The sequence below is a fragment of the Emydura macquarii genome, unplaced genomic scaffold, assembly GCF_026122565.2.
Source record: "Emydura macquarii macquarii isolate MOO-44397 ecotype Brisbane River unplaced genomic scaffold, CSIRO-AGI_Emac_v2 contig_318, whole genome shotgun sequence".
NCBI lineage: Eukaryota > Metazoa > Chordata > Testudines > Chelidae > Emydura > Emydura macquarii.
Genome location: NW_027130455.1, coordinates 9098948 through 9119926, shown reverse-complemented (window position 1 = coordinate 9119926; position 20979 = coordinate 9098948). Strand labels below are relative to the sequence as shown.

At 39.7% G+C, this 20979-nt stretch overlaps 1 protein-coding gene across 7 annotated transcripts in view; it reads left to right on the top strand.

Moving 5' to 3' along the window:
- FAT3 (FAT atypical cadherin 3) overlaps positions 1–20979 on the top strand; it is a 532268-nt gene that overhangs the window by 415525 nt on the left and 95764 nt on the right. For all 7 annotated transcript variants that reach the window (XM_067568394.1, XM_067568392.1, XM_067568383.1 and 4 more), the window contains exons 8-10: positions 7115–7390; positions 9463–9673; positions 15543–19616. In XM_067568394.1, the coding sequence (XP_067424495.1) occupies positions 7115–7390; positions 9463–9673; positions 15543–19616 (4561 nt within the window). The remainder of the gene's footprint in view (positions 1–7114; positions 7391–9462; positions 9674–15542; positions 19617–20979) is intronic.

Genomic DNA, 20979 nt, shown 5'->3' with positions numbered 1-20979 from the left:
GGTTGGAGCTGACAATACTGCAGCTTTCTATTCCTACACATACTTCTATGAGCAAGATTTGTAGTTCCAATCAAAAATGCTTTTGCCCAGCCCAGCCAAATTGTCTCCTAGTTGAATGAGCCTAAACCAGAGCTATTGTGCATGGATCTTTTCCCTCCTCTCTGCAGAAAGCCATGGATTTTTTCTCCTCATTAGAATCCTTTAGATGGAGCATTCAGGATGTAGAACTGGTTCTCTTTGTACAGGGCACGTTTACTTTATAAAACAGTTTTGAGAAAAGGAATACCTAATAAACCAGAATGATCTTTCACATGAAAGGGAGGTTGTTTCTGCAGAATGTTGAAAGGTTCGTCTTCAACCAGCATAACTTTAGGTCAAAATGTAGGTGAGGCATTGTAGTTCTCCATAGCGCCACATGTGCACATTAATTAGAGACATTTTTAAAATGTCCTTCAGCCCTCTATCAGGTTGTCAGTTGTTAAACAAACAGGAGCCTTCATTGAAGTCCTTGTTTTACTGCTCTGGTATCTCCTGATGGCATGGGTGGTACGCAGTCTAGGCTCGTGGCTCTCAACCTTTCCAGATTACTGTACCCAACCTTTCCAGACTACTGTACCCCTTTCAGGAGTCTGATTTGTCTTGCCTACCCCCCAAGTTTCACCTTACTTATGAACTACTTGCTTACAAAATCAGACATAAAAATACAAAAGTGTCATTATACACTATTACTGAAAAAATTGCTTAGTTTCTCATTTTTTCCATGTAATTATAAAATAAATCAATTGGAATATAAATATTGTACTTACCTTTCAGTGTATAATGTATAGAGCAGTATATACAAGTCATTGTATGATATTTTAGTTTGTACTGACTTTGCCTAGTGCTTTTTATGTTGTAGCCTGTTGTAAAACTAGGCAAATATCTAGATGAATTGATGTACCCCCTGGAAGACCTCTGCGTACCCCCTGGAAGACCTCTGCATACCCCCAGGGGTACGTATACCCCTAGTTGAGAACCACTGGTCTAGGCCACTACCACAGCTATTCCTATATGAATCACAGTTCTAGAAGACGAATATTCTGTACTGTTAAGTTAGTAGCTGTGCATGGTGCACAGAACTGAGATGAAGATACATTTTGGTTTAATTCAATTCTTTACTTTTCTGAGTGGGACAATTCCCCAGAACTAGAACTACCACTCTCCTCAACCTTGGTTTTTCCTCATGCCACAACCCCAGCTAACATCCCAGTCTGTGTAGGGAAAGCTATGTGTGCTGTTTCATTTCCTTTTCAGCATAAATTCAGAGACATGTTAAAATGTGAATGACTGGCCACTGAGGATGGTGGAGGAATTGTTTGCATTTGTATGGAAAGTTTAAAAGGGTGGAAAAAACACTAGCAAATAAACCTGTGTGGCAACACTCTTGAAAGCAATATTAAATCAAAGTAGGTTTTCAAAACCCATACAAAAGCGTAAGCTGAGTTGAAGCAATTCAGGCTCTTAATAGGTTGTACTACAACACAGTGCCCTGATCAAGCAATTAGCCCAAGAGGAGTCTTCCAGCCTCAAATATCTGTAAAGCAGCTCCTGGCATTTGTCCAGTTTTTATTCAACTATGTTTTGCTTAAACCAGAGGTATTTGTGATGGGCAACATTAAAAACAGCTTTGGAGAGACTTCCTGCGTTAGGCTTTGTTCTGCTTTGATTTGATTGTATTTCTCTAGGCCTGTCACTTGCCATTTTGAATGCAGTCTCTGGTAATGCTCTGAGAGTTACTTTGCCTAATTTATAAGCTTGGAGCTCCATAAGGTCCTTTATTTGAAATTTGCTTTAACTGTGGGAAATAGGAAGTGAGTAGGGAGAAGGAGATCTTTTATATCAAGACACTTGTTCAGACTGTAAATTAGACACACACAATGTGACCAGCACTGTGCAAGCTTTTGTAGAGCCTGCTACATATTGGGAAAGATATGAGCTTTCAAGGATATCTGGGCAAGGATTGCTGTGCTGGAAGGTTGCTTTATGAGTGTGGATAAAGTCTTCCAGATAACGTTTGCACATGAAAAGTGTTTTAATCTATGACCTCAGTAAAGAAGAATTCCTGAGGCCATCACTACTTAACAAGTATTAAACATTTTCATTGCATCTCATTGAGGAGATGTAATGGAGAACTTTTAAATCAGACTTTCATTTTAAATAATAGGTATTGTGACAACATAATGCTCCACGAACCTGCAATATTAACATTTATCTTCTTCCAAATTGACAGCAACATTGGGCAACTGCAGCTAGTGAATATATATATTTTAAAAGCTAGTCCTGATGAGTACCAGTTCCAGAGATCTTTGATTAAAAGCTTGCTTGACCTGTAAAGTAACAATAATGAATGGCAGATTCTTTCATGTTGGATATACATTTGGAAAAAAAGAAAAGCGTTTGAAACACTCACACATGAATTGTTAGTCTTGGATCCAATTCTGTTGATAAGTCTTAGTTCTTGTAAAAATACAAGACACTTCCCTTACTGCAGGATGATTGGGATTTAAAGCTTCAGGAGTTAAATCCTGGCTGCACTGAAGTCAATGGGTGTTTTGTCAATGGGACCAGGATTTCACACCTGGACTTTGGCACAATTCTGTAAATACTTGTGTATTTGAGTAACTTTACTTACACGAGTACTCTGATTGAATTCAGGACAGCTCATTTGACAATACCCACATATGTGTTATCAGGACCTAGTTGTGGTGTGTGCGGTGTTCATGTCACCTTAACATTGCTTCTTTCTTGAAGAGGATTTTTTCTTCACTGGAACTTATTTTTGTTCTATGAAATTCATCCAGTATAGCAGGAAATCTTCTGCAAGGTAAGGAGACATTGTAAGGTGTAAGGTAATGAGGAAATGGATCAAAAATAGACCTCTGAGAGGCAAGTGACCTGGATTCTAGACCCAGACCCGTTGTGTGATAATGGATAAGTCATTTAACACCCCACCCCCCCCCCCCCGCCCTCCACACTTCTGGTTTTTTCCCATTTGTAGAACGAGAATAATAATACTTATCTACCACATACAAATGGTGTGAGGCTTAATGGGATACCATCAACATAAAAACCATACTTGCGTCTGCAAATTTTTTACCTATGGTTTCTATAAGTAACTCCTAAGATTACTAGAATTTAAGGAACTTAGAGAAAACAAAATTCTACACTTTGTCCAGTTTGTGGATTTGATAACACTTTGTGTATAATCAATTTTCCCCTGTATGGTCAGTTTCCACTCTTTTTATTGGGTAGGAGGAGAACTTTCACACAGCAATAGGGTGAATATAGAATATAATTTTAAATAACAATGGAAAATCTGATTATAAAACCATAACAAACTGGCCTGGATACAGAGGGGCAGGTGCCAAGAGTCTGAATTTACTTTTAACTCCTTTTTTAATAGACAAAATTTCAAATTGATAATGTCATCTTCAGTCATTAATGTTTGTAATGCACTTTAAGATTGCCAGATGGGAAAGGGGCTATAGAAATGCAAAGTATGTAATAAATAATATGTACTGCGCTATGGATCACTTCATGCACCACTAAAATGCAATCATCTCTAGGGAGGAAATTGGCAACCATAAAAGAGCAACTATCAAGATTTCATAACCGTTCAGGACAGAAAGTGAAAAGAAAACCACCTTATTCATGAAAGTACAGAGAAAATTTTAAGTGCAAAGTTCCATGGTATATTTAATGACCACAACTAACTAGTGATCTCAGTTTTATGTCTTATCCAAGGAGAGCATCTCAACCACCACAGTGCTCCCTAACAGTGTGCTGGAGCATTCATTCATTGCTGTATCAGAGACAATGCCACCTAATGAATCACTGCTATGATTTTCTGTTTCCATTTTGGTCTCTTGTTAATCCAGCTCAGCCCTGCTTGCTTCATGAGACTGAATGAGATCATAGATCAGAGCAATGGTTGCACAATCAAGGTGATGGTGAACAAAGGCATGTGCACATCTCTGGGTTGCGATATTACAACCATTTGAACTTTTTTTACACAGTTGCCTCTATGGAATCAGAAATTCTGCACATAAACACCTAGAGGGAAGCAGACTATGCCATTTATGTAGTCTTAACCACCAACACCATAGTTGCTGCGTTGTGTAATGTCTTCATTGTAGCAAAGAATTCAGTGCTATTAAGACTTCTCACTGTGATCACCCACGTTTGCATACCATTGTTTTTTGCAGAGAGAGTGTATTGAGATAACACACTGTAGCATTAACAAAAATGGCCATATGGCAACTTGTAATGATCCCAAAATGAATGTGATCTGTGCTGTGATAATAGCTGTTCAATCCAATACACTCAGCATTTCACTGAAATTCTGTTTAAGATTTGAAAAACATTCACTTCTCAATTACAATGTCTAAAATAACTGACGTATGACAAAGTTTCTGGCCACTAATTAAATCAACATCAAAATAAATCTCTTTTCCTTATAGTCTGTGTTAACAATGCAGCAAAAAATAATCACACTGCTTTACAGTAGGATGATGTGTCAAGGGTTGAAAGTGTCATGGCTGATAGGGGATGTTCTATTTGAATTGCTTTTGTATTAAGTGTTTAGATGCTGGATATCATGTTCCCATCATATTCTCCTACGTTAAAATTGCTTCAGTGTCTCTTCTCTGTGCTAACAAAGGAGCAACTTGTTGGTCTGGTAACCTTATTCTGTGTCCGTGCAGAGCAGAATTAGGATCTTTATTTGTTTTTCCAAAGCTTTTCCCATGTTTTATGGCATCTAAAATCCCTAAGTGCTACATTATTGTTTGGTTTGGTTTTTTAAGGATTAATTTATCTCAGTAAGGTTAGAAACATGTTCTGATGTATTATGTATGTTAACAAAAATAAAACTGCAATGAGAAAGGGAGATTTGTCATTGGTATTACAGATCTAATCACATATGTTTACCCCTCTATTACACTTCTCTCTGTCTCCCACCAAAAAAAAAAAAAAAATCCTAATACAGCTTCCTCCCGTCTTCATATCCCCATAAACTATAAAAAATTAAACTTCCCCATATCTGCACAGTCACAGCCTAAGTCACTTATAGTAGCTTTAAGTTATAGAACATTTCATTACAATTGCCTTTTAGTCAGTTCCCAGGATAGCTCATTGTGACTGGAGTTTGCAACTGCTTGTACTCATTCTGGTAAAGTAGTCAAGAAAGGCTTTCAAACGTCATGGAAATCTAAAGTTTCATTTCCCTCTGAGGCCAACGTCATTGCATATGATACTGTAGTAACAGTGTAAATACATTTTCCCCCCACTAAAACGAAAAGTGTGGGTAGGTTGGGCTTGATCCAGCACTGTAATTAACTCTTTCTGCCTATAAAAGAGTCAAGTTGAGGCACTTCCTAATATGAGAGGTAATATCCTGGAGGATGGTCAGGTCACCCAGCAGATATGCGCTTGGGTTTATAACTACATCTCCAAGGCAGTTTCTCAGTTCATTCTCTATCTCTTTCTAACACTTCTGAATAATAGGATCAGTCCATTTATAGCTGGCAGCCTGTGAGGATTCTATTTTTAAATGATCGTTTCTCTCTTGTGGTACATTTATTCTTCATCTCTAGTGGTACATGCATTCTTTGTAAAAAGTGTATCGAGTTTCAGACATCTTCTGCGGGAGGGATTGTTTTTCACCAATGCAATGAAAGATACAGCTGTAGTTGTTGTTGTCTGTTTCAGTGTTACAAACACTTTTCCTTGCCCTCTTCTATGATTTTGCTGTCATGGTCCCAGAGGTAATCAATAGTCTATATAGGCTTCAAACAAAGCCCTTAGCAGGGATCTGATTCCTTAGCTGGTGATCACATTTTGTAGTGTATTTATGGTTACTTATTGGTGAAATTGTAAATAAGCAAAAACTTGAAGGTGGTTATGATGATGATTAAGCATTTGAATTGGGGTAGCATCTTGTTCTTGGTAGTACACATACACGTATGATGAAAAGAGGGCCCTGCCCCCAACAGCTTACCACCTAAGTATATGAGGAGAGAGAACAGGTGGATACAACAAACATATGAGGATAGACCAAGGTAACAGAGAGCCGTTACAATCAGTATAGTCACTAGCAGTCACAGCGTCCCACTGTTCACTATTTTGTGGACATCACTTTGGAGGTGAGTTTTAAGGAGGGACTTGACAGAGGATAATGTAGTGGCTTTTCAGATTTTTATGGGGAGCTCCTTCCTATGCTGAAGGCAAAGAATGTGGGAAAGCACCAAAGTGTTGGAGGGAAAATTGAACAAGTGGGGATAAAGGCTGGTGTCCCTGGCAGAACACAGGCAGAAGGGGTTGCATGGAATAGTGACTTTTTTTTTTTTTTTTTTGCAACAATAGAGGTCTGTATTTCTAAATAAATCTGCCATGTAGCCAGTGCCCTTAGATCATCTATCCTTGCAAATACATTCTGATTTACCTGGCTTTAGTTCTTGGTGGCCTTGAATTGTTTCTTGGCCCAAATTTCCATTCCTACAATAGGACTGTAGCTTAAAATGTGATGAACGTCTTCAATACACATTGTTATGTCTGGATATCGACTGATAGTATATCTCAGTGCAATATGTGGGGCAGAGAAGCGTACGGGATTTAGTGAACGCTTAGTCTGGTAAGAGAACAGGTTTAAATAGCAGGAAAACGATCAGTTTTGTGGGCTTGATGATAATGAGAAAAAAAATGCCCAGAATATGCATACAACTCTCTGGTAACCCCCCAAAAGCTAATATATCAATAGCAGTTCAAAGTTACAAAGAGCTAAGTCATTATTCCAGCTATTGCTGGAAATCTAGGTGTTGTGAATCTCTTGTTATAATTAGGATCAGTTTGCTTTCTCATAGAACATATTTGCTATTTATTTGGATTTGGAGGTGACTTTTTAACATTGAATGATGCCTCTCGACTCCTCTGTCCCCAGTACATACATGAATAACATACTGTATAGTTCTGTAAAACAAATTGTATTTCTCTGAGTGCCCGTTGAGTGACTGACTTGACTTCAGTAACTCTTAGTCACTATTGCTTTACTGGTTTATTTATTTCATGTTATCTGTAGGTTCTTATCAAAGTGTTGGATAACAATGATAATGGCCCGGAATTCTCTCACCCAAGTTACGATGTCACGATTTCAGAGGACATCCTTCCCGATACGGAGATACTGCAGGTCGAAGCTTTAGACAGAGATGAGAAACACAAGTTGAGCTACACTATTCACAGCAGCATTGACTCAGTCAGCATGAGAAAATTCAGAATTGACCCCAGCACCGGAGTACTATACACAGCCGAGAGATTAGATCACGAAGCTCAAGATAAGCATATCCTTAATGTAATGGTAAGAATGGAATATAAGCTTGGTGCCTAGAACGCAATCGTTGCTGTTTACGGTGTATATTTGTTTTAGTCTTTGGATAAGCAGAGAGTTTTCAGTGTGGTGCGTGGTCAATAATTTAATCTTTTCCTGCGTTGCTGTGCACTGATTTTACATTTTTTATTTAAGCTTTGCGAGACTTATTACCAATACAATTTATCTAAGATGAAATGATTTACCATCTAGAGGGAGAAGAAGCAGGAAATATTATAATCTCTTGACCACTGGTCCTTTCATCCGGGATAATTTTCAGAGTTTCTGAAGGGAAGCTAAAAAGTTCTTTGAGACGTCGCTCACAGAAGAGAGAATCGCTTTCTTGCTGTACGCAAAGCTGCAGTCCTTGGAAGCACAGCAGCCTGATTGATAGTTTACTTATATAGGCTTATTTCAGGGTAGTAGATACTTGTGTACAAAATAGCTTTCAGCTACATTTCCAAACTTTAGTGTATGCAAAGAAAAAAATGAATTATTGGTTTGTATGCTCAATGTGCCTGAATTGTAGCGCCAAAGTGGCTCTGCCCTGATGTGGAGGTTGCAGATTACGAAGTGGAGGTTAACTTTAAAGAAAACAAAACAAAACAAAAAACTCAAATAGCATAAACACTGTAATCTACTAATTTTCCTTAACCATATAAGAGCCCTGCAGGATAAGCCCTTTGAAGTACCATCATATAGCTTGTTCGATGCAAGGCTAGATATAGGGGGAAGCAGCTTAGGGTATGTCTTCACTGACGGCGGCAAATTTGCTGCCGTCAGATCGATCTATCCGGATCGATTGAGCAGTCAGTGAAGACCCGCTCAATTGATCTGGAAGTCGACTTGTAAAAGCCACCCCCGCAAGTGGCATAGTGTTGCATCGACGGGAACTGCAGCACAGAGAAGACGCCGCGTAGAAGAGAAGTTACGAAGTTGACGGAAATTATGCAAGTTACTCTGCATAGCTTGTGTAACTCCCGTCGGCTGCCGTCGAATTTGAAGGTAAGTGTAGACCAGGCCTTAGGCACCAGCTGCATACTGCTACTCATCTTCAGGCAAGCAAAGCCTAACTGGGGCGCCTTCAAAATACAGTGGAAGGAGAAGGCAGGCGTGTGGCAAATGGGATGTTACATGAGCTAAGAAGAAGTGCAGACAGGGCTATACAGAAACAGGGGAATGGAGATCATTGCTGGGATTGTGTGCTTGGCCTCTACATGATGCAATAGTTTGCTTGCTCTATTTAAGAAGAATCAAAGTGCTCAGGATCAGGATTCTGACGGTAGGATCTTCACTGTAGCCAGTGCTGAGATTTTGAATATGGGAGTGAGAGAATCTAAAGGAGTAAATAATAGACCCAGTTCAGCAAGGTTTTGAGTCCCTCTTGCAAGGTTTGATCAATTCCCACTGATGTCAGTCTAAGTGAAGAGTGCTCAGGGCCCCCTAGGATCAGCCCTATTCTTTTTACCATGGGTACCATGATCTTCAAAAATATATGTACATCCTTGCTGATACAAAAATCCATATGTACTTGTATGCCCAAAGTGGGTTTTTACATGCCACTGATTAGATAGCCACATTGTGTATTCAATCGCATACATTTTTTGGAAGGAAGGAACCAAACCATATAGATGTGCAATGTACATACTGTTACTTTGTTCCCATGCTATGGTGGCAGTGAGGAGCATGGCACATAGAAATTTATATTGTATTTGTCAGCATTAGAGAGCCATTGGCACAAACACAAAATTGAACATTAGATGAGACATTATGGCATTATTTTTAATGAGTTTAAAAATCTACATCTTCAGTGTGGGGACACCAGGAATAAATTTGTAATAATTTTTTTAATAAGAAAATACCTTCCAGGTCCTTTTCTCCTCTTGATTTCTCACTTTTTCCCCTCTCTTCCACTTGTCTTTTAGATTTTAAGTCCTTCAGGGTGGGAAAAAATCTGTATTTTTGTATATTGTACAACATTGAGCACATTGTCAGCACTCAGCTAGTTATTATTACCACCAATAAAGTGATTTCAAGATGTTTCTCCTGCATTTTTTCTATAGGTTCGAGATCAGGAGTTTCCCTATAGAAGAAACCTGGCCAGAGTCATCATTAATGTGGAAGATTCCAATGATCATAGTCCCTACTTCACCAGTCCTTTGTATGAAGCCTCAGTGTATGAGTCAGCAGCTATTGGATCTGCTGTTTTGCAGGTCACTGCTTTGGACAAAGACAAAGGAGAAAACGCAGAGCTTATCTACACTATAGAAGCAGGTTAGACCACAGGGACTGAAAAGGCTGCAACATGATTCATTCTCTAAACCAAAAAGAGTGATTATGTTGACTTTAATTCAGAGATGGGGTAACACTAGGAAATCTCTAATTCTTGATCCTATTGGGGTTGGTCCTGCTTTGAGCAAGGGGTTGGACTAGATGACCTCCTGAGATTCATTCCAACCCTAATCTTCTATGGTTCTATCTATCTCCTGACAAAAGTGTACAAAAAGTACAAATTCTTGTCTGCTGTTTTCAACATTTAAACTACTGATGATAGAGAGCTGACTTCATTTTAATTAAATGGCTACTGAGCCTTTTACCTCTAGGTCATTGGTTCAAATCACCCAGGAGTCAGTGACTGAAAGTCATTCCATCTGACATCTATTTTTTGTTTTATTGGCTTCATTCTAATGCAGTGGACAGGATGGCTTTGTCATAAAACAAACACACTGACAGCTGTTGCTAACTGGCATCTTTGTTGACATTTTAATCAGAGGAGCAGGGAGACTGGGACCATTTTTGCTAGCACAGCAATGTCAGTTAAGGGTATGATTTTCCCCCTTCTCCTGCCCAAGATTTCTATGCATGCCTAGGCCTAGAATAGGTGCATTTTATAGAGGTATAAAAGTGTTTTGACTGGTACAGCTTATCTCGCTCACTGAACTGTATAAGCTGTACCAGAAATAGCACGTTATTGCTTGTAGAAGCTGTGTCTACATTAGGAAGATTTGCCGGCATATCTATACTGGCAACATTTTTAAGTATAGCCTAGGCCTGAGTTTCCTTTCTGGCCCTAGAGTTGGTTGCTCCAGAGTAGAGCTAATAGCAAGACTTTTTTGGAAACTTGCATTGCCTTTGTGCATGCTGTGCTGCTGCTGCTGTGGAAAAACAGTGGATATTTATCTCCAAGGCTCTCAATCCTGTATTTTTCTACTTTCCCTAAAGCATCTCTGTGTATATGCATATATATGTAAGAGGTGAACATTTTATTGCTTTTATAGATTTGAGTTTAGAAACCACTTCCAAAGCCGGAAATTAATATGCATTCAGTAGAGATACTTGGAAAAAGTGAGAAAATGGAAAATCCTATCTCTTAGATTGCTTTTGTATTGCTGTTGCACTTTGCACTTTGAAATAATGTGAATTTTCCATTTTAATAATAATAATAATAATAATAATAATAATAGCACCTATATCACACTTCTCAACTGTGGATCAGAAAGAAGAGGAATCCCATACTCCATGATGGTCTCAATGATTAATCAAGACACAGACTTCCCACTTTAGACCTTGATCCTGCTGACTGTTCTATGCAGGTGACAATTATGCTCTCCCAGAGTCCCTTTCATTTCAGTGGAGCCATGCCAATTTACACCAGCTGAAGATCTCGCCCTTTATTCTTAGTAGCATAAACATATTAATAGATGAACACTAAGCATACTATTAAAATATGATTAATAGAGTTCAACATCAGAGTCAGTTTCCAAAGTATCTAAACAATCCTCTTCATTTGTCATTGAGATATCAAAAGAGTTTTCCAGTGACCACAGTCACAGAATATTTATTGTTTGTGATATTTGTGTAGTCTTAGCTTTCCAGCAAAATCAGCCCTGAGCAAAAATACTTTCTTGGTTCTGTCTCAAGTTGTTTAACTGAATTAGGAAGAGGTTTAACTAAACTGAAATAAGCCTCTCGCAAACCGAAATAAGAGTGCCTGCCTAGCTTTAAGAACTAGTTTTAACTGTTCCAGTTTAAATTCACATCTTAAATTAAACTATGCAACTTTCTCATGTTGACAAAATGTGAGGAACTATATGCTGGTATATATGCTAGCACAAGGAACCACAACCTGGTTGGCCTCTAGTTGCCACCGCAATATAAATGATAAAAAATATAGTTCTCTAAGAATGTGGTTACAATGTACTCGTAATATCATACATCATGATGATGATTAGAAATTATGTGTAGGTTGTTAGATGGCCCTTTTTAGGCTGTATGTTTTCTTCCTTTCTACATATTATATCATAGAACCATAAGGTTAGAAGGAACCGCAAGAGTCATCTAGTCTAACCCTCTGCCAAGATGCAGGATTTGTTCTGTTTAAATCCTCCAAGACAGATGGCTATCCAGCCTTTTTCTGAAAACCACCAGTGAAGAAAATTCCACGCCTTCCCTAGGCAGTTTGTTCCATTGTCCTACTGTTCTTACCGTTTAGGAAATTTTTCCTCAGATTTTATCTAAATCTGCTATGCTGTAGTTTGAACCCTTTGCCTCTTCTCCTGCCCTCTGTGGCAATAGAGAACTTTTTTCTCCATCTTTTTTTGTGGTAGCCTTTCAAGTATTTGAAGACCACTATCATGTCCCCTCGCCCCCACCCCCCCCCAATCTCCTCTTTTCCAAACTGAACATTTCTAGTTCCTTCAGCCTTTGCTCATATGGCTTGCATTCCAGCCCTTTGATCATCTTTGTAGCTCGCCTCTGGATCCTTTCCAGTTTCTCTACATCCTTTCTGTACATCGGTAACCTAAACTGGATGCAGTACTCCAGTGGCCTAACCAGCGCTGAGTAGAGTGTTACTATCACCTTCCATGACTTGCATGCTATGCCTTTGTTAATGCAACTTAAAATTGCATTTGCTTTTTTTGCAACAGCATCACTTTGCCAACTCATGTTGAGGTTGTGATCCACCACAACTCCCAGGTCCTTCTCAGCAGTGCCAAGGCAGTTTCCCCCCATTTTATATTTGTACATTGTTTTTTCTTCCCTAAGTGTAGCACCTTACATTTTTCTTTGTTGAATTTCATTTTGTTGTCTATAGCCCAGTTCTCCAATTTATCAAGATCCCTCTGAATTTTAGCTCTATCCTCCAAAGTGTTTGCATATATGTTTGTCTTCCATAACTGCCTGTTGTTTCTGTTTCATCATGAGCTCTGTCTGCTATTCCAGGCTTCAAGCCTCCATTTACTATAAAACTGTGAACTCCCATGGTTTCATTATCTACAGATGTTCCAACCTAGATTTATCAAAATTCAGGTTTCAGTTGCTGTAGTTTCTGTGATCCATGAAGTCTGTGCTGTGAGGATGCTAATTTTAACAGTTAAACGCAGATCATACACAGCTTCTTCATTCACAGGAAATATATTTTGTCACCTACTCAACAGAGCAATGAATGATGAAAGCAACAGTCTCATAATTTAATAAGAAATTCCAAAAGGAGAAAATCACCCATCCCTTACATGCATCAGTCTGTGACTGTCACTGATTCCTACCAGCAAGCAGCAACAGCATAAAACTGCTCCACCATATGCAATGTTTGTCAGTGCCACCAATGTATTCTTCCTTCTGGGAATCTGCACTCCCAGCTTCGCAGTGAACAGCACAAAGTTTGGTTTAGCTAGCACAGCACTTGGCTTCTGTAGCTCTTATGGGTGTGTGTTGTGATAGGGTGAAGCCAGGTGGCTACCGGAGAGTGCTAGAAGGCCAATATATCAGCCCTGGGCTCAGCAAGTCCCTTTCCCCTGGTAGCTGAGCAGGGGTTACTCCAGGATAATTAACAATCAAGGCCCCACCTAGGACTTGTTAAAAAGCCTCGCCTCCAGAGAAAGGGTGTGGCTGGAGTTATGAGAGTGAGATGAGGTACCAGAGTGTGTGAGCAGGCAAGATGCTGTCAAGAACCAGGAGGGTTTAGGAGAAGGAACAGAATGCTGGCAGAAGAGAACCCTGCAAGTACAAAGACTGGGGGAGGGATAAACCCTGCCCAAAGAGGGCAAAGGACCTTTCCCAGGCCTGGAGACCTAAGGGAAGAGACCCTACCAGAAGGGAAAGATTGAACTGGACATTTGGTTTGGGCACTACCAAACCCAGTGGGGCTCTCAGGGGTCAAGAGCCTTCCCTGGCAAGGAGGCAGGAAAGGCCCCTGTCCGAGCAGAGTACAGACATTACGTCAAGGGGCATGGGGAAGTAACCAGGGAAGCTAGCAGCTTTCCTGAAGCCACAGCGCAAGGCTGCTAATTGTAGGGTCCCTGGGTTTGGGCCTGGAGTCGAGGGTGGGCCTGGGCCCACCCATCCCCTATTGGCCATTCACTGGAGGGGCAAGAGCCCTAGTGAAAAGGCAAGGGCCTGTGCGAACCAGAGACAGGACCAGGAGCCAGCAGGGAGCGGCCACCTTAGAGAGGCTGTATTACCCTCCCCCACCGCTAGAGGGTGGAAGAACACTAAAAGGTGAAGCAGTTCCCTGACCTACCACTAGAAGAAAGTGCTGGACCCACGGAGGTAGAAGAAAAGCTTTGCCACAGTGTATAGCTGATGTGTGTTTAGAGGGAGCCATTATCATACTGATCTCTGCTGTTTGAACTAGCCTCTGTTCCCCAGAACCTACAGCAAGGACTTGTAGTCTTAGCAATCAGTCACAGCTTTCAGATAGTCTGTATTTACTTAATTCTGGGGTAGTCACATAGTTGTTTATCCAGTTGGAATTTTCACAATCTGCCCTCTGCACACCTGTAGTGGTTACCACTAAAAAATCACTCTTTACCAGTGGTTACCAGTCAATGATGTATGAGAAATGTTCTAACAGAGCTCATGGGCCCTTGACTCTAGCAAAAAGATCCCAGGAATATTCCTAATGATAATATACTGTGATTCTTGCTAGAATAGGTTGAAAATAAGATCTGAATAGGTATAGGTCGATATTGGCTGTTTGGCTTTGGAATCAAAATGAGAAATAGGAGCTAAAAGCTCATGTGTACATATATACACACAAAGTGAACTATATCTTAAGCAATTACTTATGATGCCACAAAAATAAGTTGCCTAATAGAGGTGACCTGTAATAACAGGTAAAAACTTGGATAGATCTTGAAGTTTTGCATCTGTCTCCTGAAGAACAGTCTGAGAGTATATCATATGTTAGTTTTAAAAAAATAGCCATGATCCAAACACATTTTTTTCTTTCTTTTTTTGGGGGGGAGGAGCGGGGGGTGAGTGACCTTTCTGCCTGCACATTCTAACACTGATCTCAAAACATTTTCTACAAAATCTTATTAATCTAGATTTGCTTTCCTCAGAGATTGAATAATAAACCTCTCCACCACAAGATACTTTTAACTATTTTATATGTTATTGTCCCTTGTAATTTTTCTAAATTCTACTCTAACAGTTTGTATGCAGTTCTTTGTAGCTTTGAACTACAGTAATTTTCTCTCTAGTTGCTGAATAGCCTCTTTATTTCAGAGCATGATTTGTTGTTGAGTTGTTATCCCTTTATCAAGGAATTGCCTTGTTAGCCTTTGATCCCTTTTTTGTGTCTCAGGTATGCAACTATTTGACAGTCTAATTTCATAATTCCGGGGTGCATTTTCCCACATTTTACTTTTGCATAATATACATTGCCCAAATTTTCAAACCTGGGATCTTAAAGTTAGGCTCTTAAATTCATGTGTAGGCACCTAAATAGAAGTAGTGTGTGTTTCAGAAGCATTGAATACGTGCAGTAACCATTAAGATAATTTTAAATCTTTAAAGACAGAGGCTTTGTTTCAATCAATATGAAACAAATGTATAAACCAAGATTTTCAAAAAGGGGTTCTTAAGGCCAAAATAAGTGGTCTGATTTTCAGAAATCACTGGAAGTTGCTGGATGATCAAAACTTATGGAAATCAGGCCACTTATTTGGGTAGCTAAAATACAGATTTAGACGCCCTGATTTAGGCACTTGTTTTTTATATTCTATGCAATGATTACTATTATTGATGACCACTCATGGGTTAATGTGCTGGTATCATAGTCTGATTAGTTTTATAATATATAATTTTTAGAATTTTCAAGATTTCACTTCTAATATAGCTTTCAACATTTATGTTTTAGGAAACACTGGGAACACATTCAAGATTGAACCAGTTTTAGGTATCATCACAGTATTGAAGGAGCCGGACTTGACCACAATGGGACAGTTTGTTTTGTCAGTCAAAGTAACTGATCAAGGTTCACCACCACTGTCCGCAACAGCAATTGTACGCATTTCTGTGACCATGTCAGATAATTCCCATCCAAAGTTCACACACAAGGAATACCAAGCAGAAGTTAATGAAAATGTTGATTTTGGAACTTCAGTCATTTTGATCTCTGCAATCAGTCAATCTACATTAGTTTATGAGGTCAAGGAGGGGAATGTGGATGGAGCCTTTACTATAAACCCATACTCTGGAGTCATCACCAGTCAAAAGATACTTGATTACGAACATACTTCCTCTTACCAGCTCATTGTTCAAGCAACTAACATGGCAGGCATGGCATCAAATGCCACTGTCAACATTCAGATTGTTGATGAAAATGATAACCTGCCAGTTTTTCTCTTCTCCCAATACTCAGGTAGCATAAGCGAAGCTGCTCCTGTAAACAGTATAGTCCGGAGCTCAGCCAATAACCCACTAGTAATACGAGCCACGGATGCCGACAGTAATCAGAATGCTTTGCTGGTCTATCAGATTGTTGAATCCACTGCTAAGAAGTATTTCACTGTTGATTCCAGCACTGGTGCAATCAGAACAATTGCAAATTTAGACCACGAAACTATAGCCCATTTCCATTTCCATGTGCATGTTAGGGATAGCGGAAATCCACAGCTCACAGCAGAGAGTCCAGTCGAAGTTACCATTGAAGTAACTGACATCAATGACAATCCTCCAGTCTTCAGTCAGGCCGTGTTTGAGACAGTCTTGCTTCTGCCCACTTACATTGGTGTAGAGGTTCTTAAAGTCAAGGCTACAGACCCGGATTCAGAGGTTCCACCTGAACTAACATACAGTCTGATGGAAGGCAATGTGGACCATTTTTTGATTGATTCAAGTACTGGGATACTCACCATAAAAAATAATACTCTTTCTAAAGATCATTATATGCTTATAGTACGAGTGTCCGATGGGAAATTTTACAGCACTGCTATGGTGACCATAATGGTAAAAGAAGCTATGGATAGTGGGCTCCATTTCACACAAAGCTTTTATTCCACTTCTATCTCGGAGAACAGCACTAATATCACAAAGGTAGCTGTGGTGAATGCTATTGGAAACCATCTCAATGAGCCCTTGAAGTATGGTATATTAAACCCAGGGAACAAGTTCAAGATCAAATCCACCTCAGGAGTCATTGAAACGACCGGCATCCCCTTTGACAGAGAAAAACAAGAGCTATATGAGCTGGTCATAGAAGCAAGTCGTGAACTAGATCATCTACGTGTGGCGAGGGTGGTTGTCAAAGTTAACATCAAAGACATTAATGACAATGCTCCAGTGTTTGTAGGGCTGCCTTACTATGCTGCAGTACAAGTTGATGCTGAGCCTGGTACCCTAATATATCGAGTGACAGCCATTGATAAAGATAAGGGTGCAAATGGTGAAGTCTCCTATCTGCTGAGAGAGGACTATGGGCATTTTGAAATTGATAGACGAACTGGTAGCGTCACTTTAAGAGAAGCCTTCAACTCTGACTTGTCTAATATAGAGTATTTAGTTATCATCCTTGCAAAAGATGGTGGTAATCCATCATTGTCTGCTTCAGTAGAACTGCCTATTACTATAGTTAATAAAGCAATGCCTGTATTTGACAAGCCCTTCTATACAGCTTCTGTAAATGAAGACACAGAAATGCACACCCCAGTTCTTAGTATAAATGCAACCAGCCCGGAGGGCCAAGGTATCATTTATGTCATTGTTGATGGAGATCCCTACAACCAGTTTAACATCGACTTTGATACTGGCGTTCTGAGTGTCATCAGCCCATTGGACTATGAAGTAAATTCTGCTTTTAAGCTGACAGTACGAGCCAGCGATGCCCTCACTGGTGCTCGGGCTGAGGTCACTGTGGACTTAATCATTAATGATGTAAATGATAATCCCCCTGTTTTTGATCACTTGGCCTACAATGCCACCTTATCTGAAGCATCTTTGATTGGGACTCCCGTGTTGCAGGTTGTTGCTATGGATGCAGACTCTGAAAATAACAAAATTATACAGTATCAGATAGTCCAGGACACCTTTAACAGCACTGATTATTTTCACATAGACAGCACAAGTGGCCTAATCCTAACAGCCCGTATGTTGGATCATGAACTATTACAGCAGTGCAGCTTAAAAGTCAGAGCAACTGATCATGGATTCCCACCACTGAGCAGTGAAGTTCTTGTTAGTATATATGTGACAGACATGAACGACAACCCTCCAGTTTTTAACCAGTTAATATATGAATCTTATGTGAGTGAACTAGCACCTCGAGGTCATTTTGTGACGTGTGTCCAAGCTTTTGACGCTGACAGCTCTGATTTTGACAGACTGGAGTATGGTATCTTGTCTGGAAATGATCGGACCAGTTTTATAATGGACAGCAAGAGTGGCATTATAACTCTGTCTAACCATCGGAAACAGAGGATGGAGCCAATGTATAGCTTAAATGTCTCTGTCTCGGATGGATTGTTCACCAGCACAGCTCAGGTGCATATCCGGATTCTTGGTGCTAACCTCTATAGCCCTGTGTTTTCACAGAGTATTTATGTGGCAGAGGTTAGAGAAAATGCCGCCCCTGGAACTAAGGTAATCTACGTAAAAGCATCAGATGGAGATTCTGGTATATATGGCCAAATAAACTACTCCATAATAAATGATTTTGCCAAAGACCGATTTTTAATTGATAACAATGGGCAGATTTTAACAACTGAGAAATTAGACCGGGAAAACCCTTTGGAAGGGGATATCAGCATATTTTTGAGGGCACTTGACGGAGGTGGGAGAATGACTTTCTGCACTGTGAGAGTGATTGTAGTGGATGAGAATGACAATACTCCACAGTTTATGACAATAGAATACAGAGCAAGTGTCAAAGCAGATGTTGGAAAAGGTCATTTGGTCACCCAAGTGCAAGCGATAGATTCAGATGATGGAGCAAATTCAAGGATTACCTATTCATTGTATAGTGAAGCCTCTGTTTCAGTAGCAGATCTGCTTGAAATTGACCCTGATAATGGATGGATGGTCACCAAAGGTAACTTTAACCAGCTGAAGAACTCAGTTCTGTCATTCTTCGTCAAAGCAGTTGATGGTGGCATTCCCATGAAGCATTCCCTTATTCCTGTCTATATCCACGTTTTACCTCCAGAAGCTGTTTTACCTTCTTTTTCCCAACCCCAATATTCTTTTACAATAGCGGAAGACACTCTCATAGGGAGCACTGTTGACATGGTGCGTGTTTTGCCAGGCCCGGGTGTTGTATATAGCGCCGTTAATGGTGAATTAGCTGAAAACAACAAGGAAGAGATTTTCATCATAGACCAAGACACTGGAATCATAAAACTAGATAAGAGGCTTGACCATGAGACAAATGCTGCTTTTCACTTTAAAGTTGCAGCCACCGTACAGCTAGACAAAGTGCCCATTGTATTAACCGTTGATGTGGAGGTTAAAGTGTTGGATGTAAATGACAACAAGCCTGTGTTTGAAGCTGCCAGCTATGAAGCTATAATAATGGAAGGGATGCCAATAGGGATTAAGCTTATTCAGGTTAAAGCAGTTGATGCAGACTGGGGTGCAAATGGGCAAGTCACATATAGTCTTTCAGCGGAATCAGAGCTGGACAAGATCATGGAAGCTTTCACGATTGATAGCAACAGTGGCTGGATCAGTACACTGAAGGACCTAGATCATGAAAAGAATCCCACTTTTACGTTTACGGTGGTGGCTTCCGATCTGGGAGAAGCTTTCTCCTTCTCATCCACCACGTTGGTCTCTGTCACTGTGACAGACATAAACGACAATGCACCAGTCTTTGAACATGAGGTCTACAAAGGGTCTGTAAAAGAGAGTGACCCTCCCGGTGAAGTTGTAGCAGTTCTCAGCACGTGGGATGAAGACACATCTGAAGTCAACCGGCAGGTTAGCTACCATATCACAGGTAAGAAACTGCAAACCCCTTTTCTTTCCGAAACCTGTCGTTATTGAATAACTGAAATGTAGTACAGATCAGTGTGAAAGATTTAGCAGGATTTCAGGTACATCATCAACTTGCGAGCAAGTCATGCTATTTCTCTTGGATTTTATTGTTCTTAATTTGATCAGTATTTTGTAGCAACTAGTGAAGCTTAGAGATAGAAAGAGAGATGAGTGTGTGTGTTTCTCGCTCTCTTCCCTCCCCCCCCTCCCCGCCCCAAATTTCAAAGCCCGACACTTCATGCTGTGCTGCAATATAAGAAAGTGTAACCCATCATGATTGATGTGTCAGTATGGAAAGGATCATAACTTAATGCATTAACCAGGGAAAATGAACAGCATTTATTCTCAGGAGGAAACCCCTTACATTTCTGAGCGCTTTTTTTTTTTTTTAATTAAACCCTTCCCCTTCCAGATAAGAAATTTCATTTAAAAATTCAATTTAAAAAATCACTATCTGTGGAAAAATTGATGTACACTGTAAATTAGGGAGGGAGGAATACTACACTTTCCCCACTTACTAGAAGCATTGTATCAGAAAAGCAATAATCCTCCTCACTGCAGTTCTGGTTAGCAGCCGGGCAAACATTATTTCATTACTAATATTTTTCTCAAGTGTGGTATTATTGTTTGTTCCCATCATGCTATATTTGTTATTGTTTTTTCCAGAGCAAAATTAGATGTGTGTAAAGGCTAAACTAGAGTATTAATAGGATATCATATAACAATGTATTAGGACAGGAGGTAAAGGATAGTCTTGTGAGTAAAGAACAAAACTGAAAGGCAGGAGTTCTATACTTAACTCTTCCTGTGTGATTGTGGGTAATGCACTTCAGCTCTCTGCTTCATTTTCCCTGTTTGTAAAACTGGAATAATAATGCCGGTGTCCTAGAGGTTTTATAATACTTATTTAATTATTGTCCGTAAGGAGCTTTGAGGTATTCAAATGGAAAGTGCTGTAGAAAAGCAAAGCAGTGGTGTTCAAATAGGGAGTAGTTTAGTGCATTGAGCATTTTTTCCCTTTGTGTAAATTGTCCTGAAGTCTTAAGTCCAATACACAATACAGGTACATTATATATTAATCCACTTTCATTAATTTGACAAAAATATACCAGTTTAACAGCAGCCTCCTCCCATAAGACATAAAAGTCTCAAAATTATCCCTGCCTGATTTTAAGTTGTCATAGTAAATTCTAAAAATGCTACTGCTGAAAAAACAAGAGATGTAAAAGAGATGTGTGATACCATTGCAACTGCTAGAACATAATATCAAAGAGACTTCGCTACCTTCATTTTTTTAAGACATCCTCTTTGATATGGGAAATTGT